Source organism: Thermobia domestica, chromosome 1 (assembly GCF_964235325.1).
Source record: "Thermobia domestica chromosome 1, izTheDome1.hap1.1, whole genome shotgun sequence".
In the NCBI taxonomy this organism is placed as follows: Eukaryota; Metazoa; Arthropoda; class Insecta; order Zygentoma; family Lepismatidae; genus Thermobia; species Thermobia domestica.
In genome coordinates, this window is record NC_137454.1 from 145,112,505 (window position 1) to 145,134,080 (window position 21,576).

The 21,576-nt window shown below is 35.0% G+C and overlaps 1 protein-coding gene across 8 annotated transcripts in view; it reads right to left on the reverse strand.

Annotated features, from left to right (window-relative positions):
• The window catches only part of LOC145689749 (uncharacterized), a 506,237-nt gene that overhangs the window by 61,569 nt on the left and 423,092 nt on the right, over positions 1-21,576 (reverse strand). For 7 of the 8 annotated variants that reach the window (XM_081763962.1, XM_081763957.1, XM_081763947.1 and 4 more), the window contains 3 exons: positions 9,091-9,225; positions 8,625-8,693; positions 5,774-5,926 (listed from right to left, as the gene is read on the reverse strand). In XM_081763962.1, the coding sequence (XP_081620088.1) occupies positions 5,774-5,926; positions 8,625-8,693; positions 9,091-9,225 (357 nt within the window). The remainder of the gene's footprint in view (positions 1-5,773; positions 5,927-8,624; positions 8,694-9,090; positions 9,226-21,576) is intronic. The other variant, XM_081763950.1, reaches the window with a different exon arrangement.

Here is a 21,576-nt window from a genome sequence, read left to right on the forward strand (position 1 = left end):
TAAGTGTTGACTATTATGTAATTAATTCTGATATTTGAGCAAGAAGCAAATGTATAACTATGAATCTATTGTCAATTTTCATATGTTTTTTTTTTTTGTTTGCTTGTTTGTTTAAAGTTTAGAAATGTGGGAGCCTTACTCATTGTGATAAAACACAATACAGTAATTCAGCAAGTTACATTGTTTTAATAATGACCATCTCCAAGTTAACTATGATAGATAATGTAGAAAATGAAGTTTGCTTTATATTTCACTTAGATCATGGTTAACAGCGATTATATATACGGTTTTTGTTTCTTTTTTTTCCCTCTTGGGACATAGATCCTGGTTATTTTTGTCCTTTTCTTTCAATAGGAAATGAGTTTCTCAATTATTACCGTATACGTTATCTCTAATAAAATTAAAATTATTCTAAAATATTCAAATAGGACTTTAGATCAACCATAGCTTCTATTTTGGTCTGAACGAAATGATAGAAATATGTCACATTTAAATGGGTTCTTTTAATAAAATAAATTGTATCATGAATGTCATTGAGCATTGAGAGGAAGAAAGGAAAGAATCTTCATGATTTTATCCAAATTTTGCAGTTAATATTTGGTAATAACAAGAACTTATCAGAATATAATATTAATCATTTTATCATACATTGCAATTATGAAATAAAATAAAACTTAGACATTACATTTCATGCAATGTTATGGCCAGTTAGCCAACTTCAAGTTGGGTGAATCGTAGATAGCATTTTGGTATATATGTTGCTAATATTTCGAAATTTGTAGATCAGAGTGTGATATCGTTCAAGTTAACAGATCCCAACCGTCTCACGATTAACTATGGACTAGTTAGCCACTTAGCAAACACATTTTTGCATGATTAAAGCTAAAACATATTTATAAAAAAAATTATACCGACATCAAAAGTTCTGCACTCCAAGCGGAAATCGATTTTTTTAACGTCTTCTCATATCTAATGTTCCTATAGTACAGTTAATTTATGTAATATTATTTAAGAAAGAGCTGAGTCAGAGTGACATATATAGTTCCAACAGCCTTAGAATTTATATAAAAGTTTCTTTTTCTTACTGAAGAAAATGTTGTAAAGTAACTAGGTAAAGGAGTGGTAAATTTTAGATGTTTTGAAATCTTAAAAGGGTTGTGGAATAACTAACTACAATGGCCACAAACATGTAGATGAGTCAGATGAAAGTTGCATTGAGTAGCTGAATGCATGCTCTCATAAGTTTAAGCAAGAAAACTGAAAATGATAATCGAATTAACTAATTGAAGAAACGTTTGTATTATGTCTCGTACTAATACGTGCCAACAGCTTCTTAATAGCTCCAGTTTTAAGTTAAAACTGCATCTTGGTATTCGAAATGTAATAAAATTAGTCGTATATGAAAGTAATTTGATTATTTGTATATTGGATATGTAACATATCTAATCATATAAGTTGAAAGGAAGTATCTCTGTGACATATCTCCCAGTTAACAAGAAATAACCTCAATTTATTGCAAACAATGGCGTCTTCCACTCAGCTAATTATGCAAAGTTTATTCATTCCAATTCTCGGATCGTATATGCATATTCATATGCAAGGACAGAGTTTACGTAAGAGAATTGTATTATAATTGCATTGTATACTTGGAACTAAACAGTATAAATTATTCACAAATAGTAAATAGTGTCACTGAGAAAAAAACCTTGGAAAATTATTTCATCAAGTATAGTATACTGTATAAATATAGATTAAGAAGTATAAGATATAATCTCCTCATTACGTAAGTCTCTTTGTAGTTTTAGTCGTGTCTTCCAATAGTATGTCTGGTGACCAGAAGATGGTGTAATGATTCCAATGTTTATATAAATGAAGCAGTGGCGCCATCTTTAGATCGGCAGACAAACTATGTGAAGACACGGCTAAAACCACGCAGAAATTTACATAATAGGGAGATTATATCATATAGTTTCTTAATCTATAGTATAAGTTACAAAAGCTTCACTTCACTTCACATCTACCATTTAGAGTTATGTAAATTGACCCGGATTGGCATTGCAGTTGTCTACGTCCTGATGATTGCCCTATGTGGAATTGATTAAAATTAGTTTGATCCTTTTCATTTTTGTTCCTGAGGGGAATAGTTTCATTTGCCGAAACATCTTCACCTTTAAATGTCTTCATTTTCAGTTTTTGTTTTCGTTGTTTAACAATAAGAATAAATTTTATCAGGCACGTAAGCAGGAATTTATTTCAGAAAAGGTCCAAAGCTTGGACTGGGTCCAAATTCAATTTAAGGGTAAATTATATTAACATTTGTAAAATCATCCCTAAAATTAGACTAAATTTATATAAAAATAGAAATTTTGGAGACCCCTAGGATCTACCCCTGCATACATTCCTGAATTTTATCACATGAGATTGTAACTGCAACGAGTTAATTTTCATCCCTTAAGTAAGGATTAAATTATATAGTGTTAATATATTTCTTTATTATTATTATTATTATTATTATTATTATTATTATTATTATTATTATTATTATTATTATTATTATTATTGATTGTTAACTGTAAAAATTGTATCATTAGTTTAATGACTGTCCAATTGCATTCTGTTGAAATTTGTTTTATACAATAGAAAAATGACCAAATCCTAGGTGTTTATAAAGATCTTGTAAAAGTTATTGTTGTTTCTTTAGGAATAGTCGAAAATTATATGGTCGAAAGTTACCAATCCTTTGTCACATTAGCAATGGAATGTTTCTTTTGAAATTATTTGTTATAATTTGACAGAAATCAGAGCTGTACCAAATAGCAGTGTATAGAACAGAATGGATTTTGATCTTGGCCATGTTTTTATTATTTCCCAAGGTTTGCTTTTATGTTTTTCATAATGGTGATTTCCACTATTTTTTTTATTTAATTTAAAAGGACAACGTTTAATTTGAAAGATTTTTTTTTTTCAAAGATGACATTGTAAAACCGCACTATTATAATTTGCTTTCCACTTACATTAAAGTAAAGTCATTTTTGCTGTAAAGAGTTTTAATTATAGTACTCATGATTAAATTTGGTGAGTTTGATAGGCTACTCTCTGGTCTCCTAATTTTACGATTACAGAGACAGGCTTAAATTATGTTACTATACTTGTTATCGAACCTCTCAACTGCATGCAATATTTAATTATCCCAGATACAAATTGTAAAGATACCGAATCAAATTTATTACGAACGATTTGTTAACAAATTAGCCTTTCACTGTCAAAGCTAATTTAAATTGATTACCACAAATTCTTATGTTATGATATATAATTTAAATAATAAAGACCACAGTTACTACAAGTAGGTCTATATATAAGTTTATATATTGGATAAAATGCACAAGATAAATAAATTATTTCACTTTCACATTATGCATATCTTTCAAGTTTGAAATATATAAATTCACTATCCTAAGCAGTATACTAAATATAAATTTTATATGCTAAATTCTCGTGAAATCAACTTAATTCACGAATAAAAAAACTGATTTGTCCTTATATAGCTACTAATTATCACAGAGACTCGAAATAAATAAGATCAATAAATTAATAACAATTAATAACAAGGATCTTATAAAATAGAGGATCTGTTCCATATATATCTTCATCCTATTAAATAATGAAGCCAAAAAACAACCGAGCATCGGCAAGTCTGATTGGCTACTCTCGTTTCCGACATCGTCTGATTGGCTACTTTCATTTCCGCCATGTTTGTTGGCTCAAAACATTGCGATCCTATTGGGCGGAGTGGGCAGAGTAGGGGGTGGCGAAACTTTGATGTATGGCTTCAAGATTTTATTGTAAGGGCAGATCCTCTATTTAGAAGATATTTGATTAATAACAGTATTTGAAGTTGTATTTGAACAAATTCTTCTTCATTTAGATAATTCACTTACTTCTTCCCCTTTTCTCATTTTGTTTCAGCTAAAGTTGAGATATTTAAATAAGGAATAGGTCATGCCAATGGTATAATAGTGAAGTTAATCTTTTAATAGAAGTTTAGGAAAGAAAAAATCGATACTGCGTGTGAAGAATTCAAATTTTACAAATGGTAAGTTTGACTAATCAATTTTCAGAAATATAGCCATAACAATATGGATACCCGTTCGCTGAATTATTGTATAGCACTAAGTTTTGCATCATTTCACACTATTTAAGCTGGGAAAAGGCAGATGTCGTTTGCAGAGACATCTATGACATGGGCCAATAAAATTATGTTTCTCTTGCGTATTTTTTTTCTCTGATATCACCAAATATTGAAAAGTGCTTGAAGTAATGTTTTACGGGATATTTTCTTATGACAAAATATGTATCGAACATAAAGAAATTGACACATAGGCCTATCAACTATATGTTTAGGGAAACTATTGTAAATTTATTTGGCAATTGGGCTTATACCTGTTGTGCTGATGACAAATAGATAAAAAAAATACCAATGTTTTACATTTAATCTGTACTATAAAGGGAATCCCTATTGTCCAGTAAAATTTTCCAGCTTGTATGTGATTTTGATTTTGTCAATTCAAGAGATTTTGTTTATGCTTTTCTGCTATTTTGTGTTTATAATTAGGATATGATACCTTTATTAGATAAGTTTAGTCTTCTTCAAAACCAGCATTCGCAGCTGGATCGACTAAAGAATTATTTTTTATACCTTCATGAGCTTTTGTGAAAATGAATTGTATAGTAGCTTTATTTACTATTATTTTTTTTATAGCGATTTAATATTAAGGATGGTCCATGAAACTTTAATGGTCGAATAAATATTCGACATGATGTCAGGTTTAGCGATAGGACAAATCAGGACATAGCGATTTAATATTAAGGATGGTCCATGAAACTTTAATGGTCGAATAAATATTCGACATGATACATAGGTTGATTTGATCTTTTTTTAAAATGTCAAATGCAGACTGTCTTATTTAAAAAGATTTTCCTTCAAATATTAAAGTGGATCCAGGCAATTTTCATAGTGATATATCTAGAAGGAATAAACACCGTAGCTCCTACACTTTTATTTTGCGTTTTAGACGCATTCGTAAATATGATAACAGAACCTTGAATTCATTTTTGTGTATATGATTTCGGAATTAAATTATACATTTTAGAGCGAATGTCTGTGTTGTCAGTTTAATGTAATAAGAAATGGTGGAATTGATAATAGTGACATTCGTAAGTAATCCTATGAAATACTTGATAGTGGTGGAACTTTATGCATATGCGGTTCTACTGTTTGTAGGCTTGAAAAACCAATGGGCTATTTTATTTATAAGGGTTCGAGCTAATGTTTACATGAGTAGTGCCAAAAGTGTAATGTTTAAATGTTCAACGAATAATTCGTTCAATGAACATTTCTTAGGAAAAAATTTAGATTGAAAATAGATAATTTTTAAGATTTTTTTATTGTAGCTGACAATTTGCCTGTATAGAATATATTTCCATAAAAATGATGTTAAAACACTGGTTCATTAATGTAAATAGATTTTGTATTTAATAAAGTTCAACATTAAGAGCTAAATATTAATTTTTCTTTTCATTTATACAAACTTAACACGTGTAAAATTTTTTAATAAAACAGTAGCGTTGTTACCACTGTGCTAACAATTTTCTGTTCTCTGTTCGAAATTTATATAGACAAACTGTAATTATAGAGAGCGACTTGAATTTATTTATACTTAAGAAGTGAACATACTGCGTAAAACATATATAAGTTATGTTGAATGTCATTTACCTCACTCCAAATATCACTGTGATATGGCGGTGGGGAAAGGGTTAGGGGAGCAACACTACTAGAATCCGTCGATGACTCGGAACTGGGTCCATCACCCATGGCGTCTTCAAGTGAATCTTCCACTTCAGCAACTGGTTCCAGTTCCATGAACTGCTGTAAATAAGAAAGAAAAGAGCTTTTCTTACTTTCCACAGTATTACTTGGTTATGTCATGAGTTATTTACTCTGTTCGAAACTTTACATTTGAATACCAGTGTCAGAAGTTTCATTTCAGATCACCGATATGAAGTCTTCTGTCAATATAACAAAAACAGCAATTTCTTTGTCCATACTAGAATTTATTTCAGAACTCTATGTAAAATATTGAAATAAAGTTCTCGAAAACTCATCATAATTCACAGAAGGTAAATACAATGTTAATTTTCTTTTTGTTAAGGTACATACATTATAAGTTGCTATGATCTATAGCTAATTATAAAAAATAAATGTAAGGGAATAGTAATGGAACTTGTTTACCAAATATTAAAAAAATGTTATTGTATTTCATATAAAAAAAAAGAAATAAGGAACCTTCATCCAATTTTCAATTAGGAACCATGTTAGTAGTACACAGCTTAAGATCCGTCGAGCCTACTCTTTTCGGGCGCCAACTTTAGATTATGGATAACATAAAATTTTCGTGACAAGAACAATAAAGAATTTTCATGTATTAGAACCTTATTATATTTCATCCTGCCTTTGCTTTCAATGTCTATAAATATTTGCCGCTCTCCCTTAATTTTCGTAGAACCCCACACATTCTACGAATTTGATGCAAACAATTAACACTCTTAATATACTGAAAATACAATATATATAATGCTTATTTTATATTTTTTGATTGCAGATACAGTATCTTTCCACTGATGCTTTCTTTGCGATATCATAAACTTCCAATAGTTAAGGTAGAAAAGATTTCTTTTATATTAGTTTAATTTCGAAACTTTATCTCTCTTTAAGGAACTTCTGAGATTGTTTCTGATATTATAGTACCTTATATTTTATGAAAATTAGACGTAACTTATATTGTGTTTCTGATTAGGACCCTTTGTCTAATAACTCATACTCATCTATGCTAGGTAGCTGCAGTGTTGCAAGCACGCTAGTTCGGCAACAATATTGATTTATTTTACAGAACTGATCTTACAGTTAAAAGAAAAAAAAACGCGATGGTGTAGACTGTTCTTTTAGTTCAGATTTACCAATCAGATGGGCCGAGTTCGATCCTTAGTGAGATTTATGTATCATGCTAATATGGCATTCATTCAACCAGGGGGAACCTAAGGTTAAATACGGCCACAGCATGGTGCTGATCCCATTCTTCTTAACCCGCCGTAGCGCGCGCCGGGTCACGCTCCGCAGATACTCCGCGGCTAGAGAAATTTTAGTTTTCTTAAAACTGTTAAAGGACTTTGTGCTGTAAAACATACGTGAACAATTGTCAAAATCTCTTCAAAACAAAATCCACATTAAAATAAGATAAATAAATATTGCGGAGTGAGACTCCGCGCGCGTGACTTGATGTTACAATTGACCACGCGTGCTATGGAGGGTTAATGCAGAGTCGTTTTGGCGTATGATTAGCGTCATACTAAAGGCCTGACTACTGCAGGAAACATACGTTAGTCGAACTCTTTAGTATGGTACTAATCAAGCGTCAGAACGACTCTGCATAAGGACCATTATCTCATGCGTATGTCGAACTTTGAGCAAGTGTAGAGCTTTACATCATACAGCCCGTGAGAATTCATGGCCTATCCCGAACGAGGGACCTGCCTTTATAGTTATATTTAATCTTAAACTAAGACTGCTATTAATTTATCAGTGGTTAGTGCTATACATAAGATGACAAGCGAATTCTTAAATTCAAGACAAGAAACATGACAATTCTTGTATCGTTTTCGAGACGAGATGGGAAATTTCACGAGTCTTATATCCCAAATATTCTTTTAGTATTACATAATTCATAGTTTAAAGTTATAAAATTGATAAAATAATTGTACAAACACAATAAATAGTATTTATCAATGTTTAAGGATAGCACAAGTCATTATATAATGTACTCCATTAACCTCTTCGGTCTCCCAGTGCTCATTTGAGTACATTCATTTTAATATTACGTAAACATATGTCGTTCCATTTCAATTGCATCCTTACAAGTTTTGCTACTCAAGTACTCATTCAAGAACACATTTAGTGAACTCTGGGTCCATCATATGGCAGCATTGAGTATACAGTGTACTAACTAGAAAATATTCAGAAATAATTTTTTGGTGCAGTAAAAGAAATCGGGTCTGTAGAGGTTAATAAATATGGTTTATATGTTGTTATACCACACTCTTCGTGGATTTCTCGTAACATGGAAGGATTTTGTTGGTTTTTCTTTTTTTTAAAAAAAATCAAGGCATAAATGTTGTGCATAAATATACAATAAAGCACGAGAAATTTCCGAGACAGGACAAGAAAATATTTTCGAGAATCGAGACAAGAAAGTATTTTTCAAAAATCGAGAGAGAGAGAGAGAGAGAGAGAGAGAGGAGAAAATCTTATATCTCGTCTCGTGCCCGGTCATAGTAGAAAATTACGCAATTTTGTTATTCCGCAATATTTTGAAAAAAAAAAAAAAAAACCTACAAGCATTGGGACAAGGCTGAGGAACTCTTTTGAATGAATACTGGTACTTTGCTTGAAAAGATGTATGGTCTTTGACAAGAGTAGCGTTATTTTACCAATTTTTATAATGGTTTCTTATGTATTATAATATTCGAAACAATAAGTACTGATTGTATGCTCTTAAATTATAATTTCTTACCCTGTAATACTGCCTTTGTTGTTCTTTTCGGTGCCTATTCATTAATTGGTCTAACTTGCGATCCTTTTCCTGGAATTAAGAAAGAACATGCTAATCATAGTAAGTATTTGATGTTAAGTATTTCACACTGAATCTAAAACGTATAACTATGTAGATTTTTTGCTTCCAAAATTTTGAATTTATATATTTATAAATAGAATTTACACTTTTTATCCATTGTGTTCTGAAGTTTATTTTTTCTTTTCATTTGAATAATAATTTTAACTTGTTAACATCGTGTAATTACTATAAAACCTTTGGGTGTTAATAAATATGGTTAATAAATATGACAAGAGATCTTAAAAGTTGCAGAAAGCATTGAGATTAATGGACATGGTGTAATTATTACCACACATATGGAGATAAAGAAAATGCACTGTAGTAAATACACTTGTTTTACGTAAATAAATTGATTGGAAATACTTACCCGCGCAGCCTGTCTTAGAGCGGCAATAACTTTATCCCTCTCAGCCACCTGAGTTCGTAGCCTCTCCACTTCTTTTGCAGGTGACCCAGGCTCGGGCCCCGTGTCTGGTTTAGGGCGCCGGCCATTCGTCTCCTGCTGGAAAAATATACAAAGAAGACTGAATAAGTAATACTGAGTAAGATTTAAATGTCAAACCAATACATGAAAATCAATAAAGAAACACAGTTTAATAGTTGGAAATCGAATATACATATTTATTATCTTTGGAATAATTTGTTCATTTCATAAAAATAAAAATCATGAATTAGACAAATTAATGAATATTGCCGAAAACAATAAGTCCGACTATGAAAATAAAAAATCAAAATATTATGTAATACATTACTGTAATCATGTTATATTATTCTATTATCGTAGGTATCGACGCTATAGGAGCGCATACATCTGAGCAACACTTCTACAATCACTTCTACAAGCAAGTAGAATCTTTTGAACCATTCGCTGCACTATTTTGAACCCGAACCAAGCGATTATCACTTGTTTCTGCACCTAAAGTAACACCTCAGTGGAAAAAAGGTCTACGACAATAAGAGATAAAAAGATAAGTTACGTAGTAAAATATAGTTTTAGGTAGTATAATATAGTTCAGTGGTCAGGCTTCCATAACCCGAGGATTCAAAAGCTGGCTCCTGAACAAGCAGTTTTTTAATAACAGCAGCAACTCATACGGAAATTTTGTTTGGAACAGCTGATCCACAATTTTTTAACATAGTAAAGGAAACAAAATGTTGCATTTGCGATAAATATAGTCAACGAAGACGTATACCAGTTAATGGCATAATTAATCTATTAATGTATACACGACTCCAAAAGTGCATTACCACCTGCAATTCTCGTTTTCCTGCAATAGCAGGCAACCCAAAAAGCTCGGCGGTTGGGTTGGTTCCGAATTCGAAAGGCGCTGGACCAAACCTCAATTTTGTAATAAATATATCAGTGTGGCAGACTGCAAATGAGGGAATAAAACAAATTGTTAAAAATGACAATAATATTATCATGACGGAGATGGATGACATCAAAAGTTACAAAATGATCTTACTTAAGCAGTTCAAAAAAGATGAATGGCAAAAGACACATATCAGAGGAAAACATTTCTCTCCTCACCTCCCAAAAAAAGAATCTCATAAAAAAGAAAAAGTTACATAAAGTTACGTAAGTTTTAATATAAAAGCCCCACTCTATATTGTAAAAGTTGACACCCGAAAGGCAAGAACAACTGAACCAAAGTCAATAAAATTGTGCACAGATATTGTAGACGTAAAAGGAGGGAATACGAGTTTCGTATTTTCCTGGAAAAAACGGTTGGGTGGGGCACGGACCCCACCAAACCTTTTATCACGAAATATCAAAAATGCTAGTAACAGTATGTCAGAAGTGTGTAAAAGACATGAATAATTGCAACGGAACATTTTGTATTGAAAATACGCAAAAACTAAAGGAATACGGCCTTTTTAAATTTTCTGAGGAAAAACGGATTTAGGGGCAAAAGCTCCCACCCAAAATTTTGAAACTTGATGTCCGAAAGGCAAGAAGTGAACCGAAGTGAACGAAATTAAGCGCAGATATTGCAAACGTAACATGAGGATACGAGTTTCGTATTTTCCTCGAAAAAACGGTTAGGTGGGGCACGGAACGTGGCACGGAAAATCAAATGTGCTGGTAACAGCATGTCAGATGTGTGTAAAGGACATGAAGAATTTAATCAAACTGCGTCTATGGACAATACGCAAAAAATAAAGGAAAACATTTATTTAAATTTTCTGTGAAAAAAACAGTTTTAAGGGAAAAAAGCTCAAACCCAAAATTTTGAAAGTTGATGCCCGAAAGGCAAAAGGAAGTGAACCGAAGTGAATGAAATTGTGCACAGATATCGTAGATATAAAATGGGGGAATACGGTTTTAGTATTTTTCTGGAAGTAACGGTTCGGTGGGGCACTAACCCCTCCAAACCTTTGATCACGAAATATCAAAAGTGCTAGTAACCGTATCTGAGATGTGTGTAAAGGACATGAGGAATTGCAACGATACTTTATGTGTGGACAAAAAAATAAATGAATATTGTTTTTTTTATTTTCCGCGGAAAAACGGTTTTAGAGGGAAAAATTCCCACACAAAATTTTGGAAGTTGACGCCCGAAAGGTAGAAAAAAATGAAATCTTTCAGTTTTACGTCTCACGGTTATGCCGCTTAGGCTAAAGGAGACAGACGTTGATGATGAGTAATGAATGAAATGGTGGAATGAAGAAAGTGGGAGGAAACGGAGAACCCCTAGAAAACCCACGCACACGGTGTTTGTCTACCACAAAGTTCACTTGGCGGGGGCTGAGATCAAACCCAGGACCCCAAGCACCAGAGGTGAATGCTCTACCACTGAGCCACGGCGGCCCCTGAAAAGCAGAAGTAAACCGAAGTGAATAAAAATTTTCACAGATATTGAATACGTAAAATGAGGATATGAATGTCGTATTTCCCTGGAAAAAACGGCCGCGTGGGGCACGGACCCCTCAAAACATTTGACCACGAAAAATAAAAGTTCTTGTAACAAATGTCAAATGTGTGTATAGGACATGAAGAATTGCAACGAAACTTTGTGTATGAACAATAGGCAAAAAATGAAAGAATACGTTTTCTTAATGTTCTGCAGGAAAACGGTTTTAGGGGGGTAAATGAACCCACCCCAAAAGTTTGAAATTTGACGCCGAAAAAGCAAGAAGAAGTGAACCGAAGTGAATGAAATTTTTCACACATATTGTGAAAATAAAATGTGGGAATTCTAGTTCCGTATTTCCTGAAAAAACTGTTAGGTGGGGCACGGACCACTCCAAACATTTGCTCAGGAAATATCAAAAGTGCTAGTAACAGTATATCAGATTTGTGTAAAGGACATGAAGAATACCAATGAAACTTTATGTACGGGCAATACGCAAAAAAAAAAAAAAATGGAGAAGGGCTTTTCTGCGGAAAAACGGTTTTAGGGGCAAAAGCTCTCACACAAAATTATGAAAGTTGAAGCCGGGAAGGCAAAAAGAAGTGAACCGAAGTGAATCAAATTGTGCACGGACATTGTAGACATAAAATGAGGGAATATGGGTTTGCTATTTTCCTGGAAAAAAGGAGTGGGTGCGGCACGGACCCTCCCTAACGTTTGATCACAAAATATCAAAAGTGCTAGTATGTCAGATGTGTGTCAAGGACATGAAAAATTGCAACATAACTTTGTGTATGGACAATACGCAAAAAGTAAACGAATACGGGTTTTTCTAAGTTCTGCGGGAAAACGGTTTTAGAGGGCAAAAGCTCCCACCCTAAATTTTGAAAGTTGAACTCGAAAGGCAAACAGAAGTGAATCGAAAAAAATGTAATGAAATCTTTAAGTTTTACGTCCCACGGTTATGCCGGTTAGGCTAAAGGAGACGGTGATGATGAGTAATGAATGAAATGGTGGAATGAAGAAAGTGGGAGGAGACTGGAGAACCCCGAGAAAATCCACGCACACGGTGTTTGTCCACCACAAAGTTCACTTGGCGGGGGCTGGGATCGAACCCGGGACCCCAAGCACCACAGGTGAACGCTCTACCACTGAGCCACCGCGGCCCCAAGAAGTGAATCGAAGTGAGTGCAAATGTGAACATATATTGTAGACATAAAGTAAGGATACGGGTTTCATATTTTCGTGGAGAAAATAGTCGTGTGGGGCACGGACCCCTCCAAACCTTTGATCACAAAAAATTAAAATGCTAATAACATTATGTAGAAAGTGTATAAGGGACATGAAGAATTGCAATGAAACTTTTTGTATGGATAATACGCCAGAAATAAAGCAATACGGGTTCTTTTATGTTCTGTTGAAAAATGGTATTAGGGGGCAAAAGCTCCCACACAAAATTTTGAAAATTGACGCCCGAAAGGCAAAAAGAAGTGAACCGAAGTGAATGAATTTCTACACAGATATTGTAGACGTAAAATGAGGGAATACGGTTTTCTATTTTCCTGGAAAACAGGGTTGGGTGCTGCATGGACCCCTCCAAACCTGGGATCACGAAATATTAAAAGTGCTACCAACAGTATGTCAGATGTGTGCAAACAACTTGAAGAATTCCAACATAACTTTGTGTATTACCAAAACGCAGAAAAATGAATACTTTTTTTTGTTCCTCGGAGAAACGGTTTCAGGGGCAAAAGCCACCACCCGAAATTTTGAAAGTTGACGTCCGAAAGGCAAGAAGAAGTGAGCCGAAGTGAATGAAATTGTGCACAGATATTGCAGACGTGAAATGAGGGTACGAGTTCCGTACTTTCCTGGGAAAAACAGTAGGGTGGTGCACAGACCCCTCCAAACCTTTGATCCCGAAAAATCAAAAGTAATAATAACAGTATGTCAGATGTGTGTAAAGGAAATAAAGAATTGCAACATAACTTTGTGTATGGACAATACGCAGAAAGTAAATGAATACGGGTTTTGTTATGTTCTGCGGGAAAACGGTTTTTGGGGGGCAAAACCTCCCAAACAAAATTTTGAATGTTGACTCCCGAAAGGCAAAAAGAAGTGAACCGAAGGGAGTGAATTTGTGCACAGATATTGTAGACATAAAGTGAGTGAATACGGGTTTCGTATTTTCCTTTAGAAATCGGTTGGGTGGGGCACCGACCCCTCCAAAGCTTTGATCACAAAAAATGAAAAATGCTAGTAACAATATGTTAGATGTGTGTAAAAGACATGAAGAATTGCAACAAAACTTTCTGTGTGGACAAAAAATAAAGAATGTTTTTCTTTTTTGCGGAAAGACGGTTTTAGGGGCAAAAGAACCCAAAACCAAAATTTTGAAAGTTGACGCGCGAAAGGTAAGAAGAAGTGAACTGAAGTGAATGAAATTTGGACAGATATTGTAGACACAAAATTAGGGAATAAGTTTCCTTATTTTCCTGGAAAAACGGCCAGGTGGAGCATGGATCCCTCCAAACCCTTCATCACGAAATATCAAAATATCTAGTAACAGTATATCAGATGCGTGTAACGGACATGAAGAATTGCATCAAACTGCGTGTATGGGTTGAGTTGAGTTGATTTTAGTTTAGCGTCCCTTTCAGCAGCGAGGCTATATGAGACGTGCACCTACTGATTAACGTGGAATCCGAACCACATGAGCTCCCGCCATCGAACCCGGGTCTCCCACGCCAAAGGCCCGTACGCTAACCGCTTAGCCACGGAGGCGCTCTGCGAGTATGGGCAATACGCAAAAAATAAACGAATACATTTTTTAATTTTGGTTAAAAACGGTTTTGGTTGGCAAAAGCCCCCGTTTACAATTTTGGAATTTGACCCCAAAAGACAAGAAGAAGTGGACCGAAGTGAATGAAATGTCCACTAATATTGTAGAGGTAAGGTGAGGGAATACGTGTTTCGTATTTTCCTGAAAGAAAAAAAAAATTGTGAGTGAACCAAGGCGTTGAGTCGCGGGAGAAGTGGACCGAAGCGAAAGCAATTGTATGTAGATATTGGATATGTAAAATATGGCCTCTCGTGTTTCACAAGTGTCGTGTCTCCATCCGATTTCTTCAAATTTGGCAGATCAAGTAACAGCAAACACAAACAGTATAGCGTATTTTATAGTATTTCAGGAGGCACCTTTAACCCTTGCAATGTTTTTTCAGCATAAAGTAAAACACGTGTCGACTTATTTCCAGTTTGCTATTAGTATGCCAAATTTGAAGCAAAACGGATAGGAACACTTGAGAAACACGAGAGCCCTTATTTTACATATAATGTCTACACACAATGCTTGGGTCCACTCCTTTCTGAGCTATTACGGTAATATTTCCTTTTTTTTCGGGGATGGGACCTAGGCCCCAACACTGTTTTTCCGCAAAAATTAAAACACGTTTCATATACTGTTTTGCAAATAGTCCCTTTACGAAGTTTCGTTCCAATTCTCCATATTCTTTAGGAACTTTTGCGTATGCTTATTTGCACTTTTGATATTCCGTAATCAACGGTTTAGAAGGTCCGTGCCTCACTCAACCGCTTTTCCCAGGAAAATACGAAACCCAATTATCTCGTTTTTCGTCTACAATATCTGCGCACAATTTCATTTAATTCGGTGCACTTCTTCTTGCATTTTGGGCCTTAAATTTCAAAATTTGGGATGAGGGCTTTTGCCCCCTAAAACCGTTTTTCCGCAGAAAATAAAAGAAAAACCGTATTCGTTTATTTTTTGCGTATTGTCCCTACACAATGCGTCGTTCCAATTCGTCATGTCCTTCAAACACTTCTGTTATTAGCAGTTTTGATATTTCATGATCAAAGTTCTGGAGGTGTGTGTGTGTCCCACCTAAACGGTTTTCTTTTTTTTTTCTCAGGAAAATGAGAAAAACGTATTCCCTCATTTTATGTCGACAATATCTGTGCACAATTTCATTCAGTTCGGTTCACTTCCTCTGGCCTTCCGGGCCTTAACTTTCAAAATTTTGGGTGATAGCTTTTGCCCCCTGAAATCGTTTCTCAGCACAAAATAAAAAAAAACCGTGTGCCTTTATTTTTTGGTATGTTGTTCATACACAAAGTTTCGTTGCAATTGTTTGTGTCCTTTACACACATTTGTCATATTGCTATTATCACTTTCGATATTTCGTGATGAAAGTTTTGGAGGGATCCGGTCCCAACCTAACCGTTTTTTCCAGGAAAATACGAAACACGTGTTCCCTCATTTTATATCTGCAATATGTGTGTAAAATTTCGTTTACTTCGGTTTCCTTGGTTTTTGCCTTTGGGGCGTCAACTTTCAAAATTGTGGGTGGGGTCTCTTGCCCCTTAAAACCCTTTTCTCCGCAGAAAATAAGAAACACGTATTCGTTTATTTCATGTATAGTATCTACCTTCCAAATTTTATCAAGATCGGAGTGTTACACTTCAGAAGTGTTGCTTGTTAATAATAATATTTCTCTAAAATTTTATGAACAAATAGAGGGAATTAAAGCGAAAAATTGGGATCAATTGGAACTTCGGTTCCTACCAACATTGAAAGAAATGACAGCACAAGTATTTAGATGCAAGGTAGACATAAAATTTAGAACTGAGATTTACTATATTTCTGTCATGATTTTAATGCAGACTTCGAAGTTCTTAAATGCTAATTAAGTCAGGATTTCACATCCAAATTAAGTTGCAACATAATAATTCTTGTTAGAAAACCCGAATCGGCAATGCGAATTTAAGATTAGCCGATACTTTAGATAGCATGGGAAAAAGGTGAAGAGTGTAACCTAAGTGTGCTGCCAAGTGAGTTGCGAGGCGGTTTAATAAATTGGATGTCTTCTACTCGGCAGAGTCCACTTCAACCGTTTAATTTTGTTTTAAAACAAAACATTTTTGTCATGAGTTACATTTAGGGATGCGCACGAGACGAATCGAGACAGGATTTTCCTGACAAAATTCGAGTCGAGACATGGCACTTCCAATAGAGAAATATACATTTTTCGAGTCGAGACATCACTTTTACAGCACATTTTCGAGACGAGACAGCCACAAATCTTGTCTCGTGCGCATCCCTAGTTATATTAGCACACACTATATGAGTGACAATTTATATTATGATAGAATATACTATGAGCTTTAATAGAAAAAGTGTAGACACTCGATAATTATTTTATGTAGTAAGATTTCAATAGATTCAGTGCTTGATCGTGCCGTGTATGAAGTTATGAAATATGAATTGGTTTCAACAGGCGCGGATCCAAGAGGAATTTTATAGGGGATAGGGATACAGCCCCCCCCCATGACGCTCAGGTGTACACTGGATAGAGTGGGTTTCAAACCTACTTTATTTACACTGGGTAAAGTTGGAAACTATGGTTTAGTCCAGCGTTTCCCAACCTTTTTCAACTTGCGGCACACTTCAGGGTAACTTGAATTCTCGCGGCACGCATATTATTATTATTATTATTATTATTATTATTATTATTATTATTTGAAAATATAAAATACTGTCGTATTTTTTTGATTACTGACATCCTTCTCACAGAGAAGAAAGCTAGACCACTGTTTTTTCCCCGTCGTAAATCATTATGCTTATTTTTCATTTTAATTTAAAAATAGAAAACAATTACAATCAGATATAGGGCTCAAGTTGTTAAAAATACACTTTTTTTTTCGAAAACTGTATCCAACCTTTCATTAAGAAGGAAGATCACTAAATAACGAACGAACAAACGAATCTCTTTTACTTTTGAAACACAAATATAGGTAATTCGTATGCATGTTTACTTTGCCGGAAGGATTGAATAATATTTTAAAATTTCAAGTTACGAAATAGTCCGCAACAATAAAGAAGCAATAATGGTCATAACAATGGTAACAAATACTTTTATTTCAAAATTAGAAATGTACAGAAAAATGTTCCACAGAAAAGTAACACAGTATGAAACTTTAAATTTTAGATTCATAGTAGTAATTTGAAATACAAATATACCTTTTTCTGTATGTCTTGCAATTTGATTGCTATAGAATTAATAATTTTGTTCCGATTTCCTCGCGGCACACCAGCGACCCATTCGCGGCACACCGGTTGGGAAACGCTGGTTTAGTCCATCCCTTGATCATATTCTGGTTCTGCGGTGTTAATATCTGGTCAGAACTTGCTGTTCTAGAAGCCTTAAGTTCATACGCGATAAAATAGTATTTCCGCATTATGCACCTTTTTAAACTATTTTCAATATTTGTATGTATCTTCAGATAAACCCTCCGTGAAAAGTTTTATTTATTGAATACTGTATTTCTGACGATGCTTCCATTATCAAATAGTGTATGTAGTTTTATTTAACATAGAATTGCATACGACAAAACAGTAGAAAACATTCTCATTGTTTTAACTTTTCTTGAGTTGATTTTGAACTTAACGTCCCTTTCAGCAGCGAAGCTATATAAAACGTGGACCTACTAATTAACGTCGAATCCGAATCACATGAACTCCCACCGGGAATCGAACCTGGGTCTTCAGAAAATCTGTCTATGTTGTTTTCAAGTGTGGGGAGTCTGTTCATCTTATAAAATCAGTTTCGAAATGTAGAGCGTAGAACAAACTCCTTATTTTTTGCATCAACTGACAAAAGTTTACATACAGATCAAAGAGAAGTCTTAGTGCGTTTTCACACGGCAACGATAATATCGGTGGAAGCATCGATAGTGTCGGCGGTGAAATCGACTTCAATGTACTCAAATCGTAGCTTACACACGCCACCGATATTATCAGCCGATCCTCCGACACGCAGATGCTGTCGGCCAAGCCCCAGATAATGTCGGCGGTATCGCCGACACCGATTTTGTCGGTGGCAATGTTTTCTTATGATTGGATGCACATGTGGCCGATAATGTCGGCCGGCCAGTGGGTTAGATGAAGAGAGTGAGTGACAAGGCGCTGTATATTTTTGTTTCGTTTCTTGTCTTTGGAATTTTGTTGTTTCCATTTTTTTCTATTATAATTGTATAATAATATTATTATTATCTTGTCCTATAAACAACTTCGGAACAGCTTATTATTTTTTTACAGTCTCTGTTTTGGAGTAGCTAATTCCCTTTATTAAATAAGTATAAAATGTGGGAAGTTTGAAGAGTACTGGTTTCCCTCTAAATAGCTATTACCAAATAGAATATAGAAAATCTAGATAACCAAGTTCTTGATTATTTTCCACTAATTTTTAATTTTTGTTCTTTCTCTCTCTGTCTCTCTCTCTCTCACACACACACTCTTTGATGGTATATTTTTTAATCGATTAAGCATATGGAAAAAATCCTGATTATTATTACTTCCTTTTATTTTCATTAGAATTGTGTGCAGATCACTTTTCCCGGTTCCACTCAATAAGCAGTGATTGAATACAATATTTTTTGACAAGTCAAAGTAGAATTATTATTTTGAAACGAAACCAACACAATCAAACACTCTTTCCCAAGCTCCAAGGACAAGTTACTCACTTGGCATTTTCTTGATTGTGATCTCAACAATAGGGATGTGACTTCATGCTTCAGTTGTTACAAATTTTTTCTCTCACTTCCAAAACTATCCCAAATCTCCCATTTTAAAAAATAATGTGTAGAATGGCAATTGAAAACAAAGACCAAAGCTATGTATCCAAGTTTTCCCTCTCCCCTTTGTACCGGGATCGACCCCCTGATAGAGTTCTGCATTTTAGCTACAGTGACTGGATCAAAAGGTTGTGTATTATTGCATTCTTACCTTTCTAGTTTTGCTTAGATTTTTAGAGATGGCAGGAATTTTTCCATTCGATATTTTAACCGTTATTGAACTTCTGGAATGTAGACTTTGCATATGGGATAAGATAACAAACTCTTTCAAGGACAGGATTGAAAAGCAAAAAGCACGGCGAGAAATTTATGCAAGCCTTGTCCAGGTTTTTGAGTTCATGCACAAAAAGAAACGAGAAATGACAGGTATGTATGCAACAGCGCAAATCTGTCTTCAACATTAGGGGAGGGGGGGGACGGGTAAGATCTTTCCCACATTTTATATATATACATATATAGCGATGTTCAAAATATTTCTGTAGCCGAGAAACAATGCTGTAGAGGATCAGGGGAGCAGAATTGTCTTCAACATTGGGAGGCGGGCAGATTTGAGGCTTATTCTGAGTGGACATTAATTTCATCTCACTTTCCTTTCTAGCGATCGGACACAAATAATCAAATTTCTCTCCCAAAAAACACATTTCAAATCGGATTATTGAGGAGGACAATCTCCCCAGTTCCAAGATTGGAGGGGACATGTCCCCTTCATCCCCCCGGGATTTGCTCCAGTGTATGTATGGAGCAATGTAAAACAGAATTACTAATTCGAATTTTATCATTTAATCTACTATGACATTAATGTTAACTACATGGAAAACAAAATAATATATATACACATGTGTTTTCATTGGGAAGGCCGATGGGGGCTGAATTTGAACGTAAACACTATCGGGGTTGTCACTATACATCTGAGCAATCCCGATAAATATGGATTCGACACACATATTGGTCATTTTCTACTACTTTTACATGTCCCAGTAAACGCCCCCTGAGACCCCCTTGGTTCGAATTGTGAAAAAATCGCCTCTGGCCTCCAGCCGATACCGCGAAAACTATGAATGTGACACTAAAATCTGCCATTTTCTACTACTTTTACATATTCCGATAAAAGCCCCTATGATCCTCTGGTTCCAATTTTGAAAAAAAAACATGCCTCTGGCCAGCAGCCGATGGGGGCAGTATTTGCAAGTCAACGCCTGTGCGAGTATCACCATTCATCTCAGCGACAGTGAAAACTATTGATTTGAGACTAATATCGGTCATTTTCCATTATTTTTACATGTCTCGCAATTCTCCACCCCGGTGACTCCCGGCCCACATACAATGGTGGCTGAATTAGAAAATCATCGCTAATGAAAGTATCACCATTGATCTCAGCGACCGCGAAAACTATGAAATCGACACTAATATCGGTCATTTTCTACTACTTTTACATGTCTGGGTTAACTCCCTCCTGAGACCCCCCTGGTTCGAATTTAGTCAAAAACGCTTCACCTTGGTCTGGGACCTGAACCAAGGTATCCGTGTCCAAAATTTGGTAACTCTCGGCCAACTTGTCTGGTTCCCAGGCCGGTCCCGGTTGGAAAAAGAAACTCTTCGTCTTGATCTGTGGCCTAGACCAAGCTACCCGCGACCAAATTTTAAAAACTTTCGTCCACTCGTCTGGTCCACGGGCCGCACACAGATAGAGAGACAGACACTCAAGCAAACACTATTTTATTTATATTAGAAAGGTCAGATCCACCGTTATTGTAATAGAGCGGTGCTTGAGTGATTGATCGTAGAAATTTAAAATCCAATGAGTGATAATTTCATAGCCTTGTTTTATTACAAGTTTAAACTCTTTAGTCAGTAGAGAAGAGGGCATGATTCGTGGGTCAGAGTTGATGACAATGGGTTTCGGTGGGTCTTAGGTCACAGTGTGTGACAGTGGTTCATGGTGGGTGGTGGGACAGAGTGGGTCACGGTGGGTCATGGGTCACGATGGGTGGTGGGTCAGTTGGTCGTGGCTAAAGTTTTCATTGCCCCACACTCTCTCTGAACTACAGTGTTGAAAATTAATCAGTGAAAATCAATTGCAATTGATCAATCAATTGAAAGTAATTGCTGTGGAAATCAAAAATTGCAATTGAATTAATTGCTAATTAATTTCAATTGCAATTACTTTCAATCGATTGATTAATTGCAATTGATTCTCCTTTATTAATGGGCAACTGCAATTAACAATTAACCGTTACTTACTTCCGTTGTCAATTGCAATTAACAATTAAATTTACAGATTAATTGTTAATTGTCAATTCAATTGAAATTTGCCCAACACTGCCACTCTTCTCTTCACTGTCCCGATC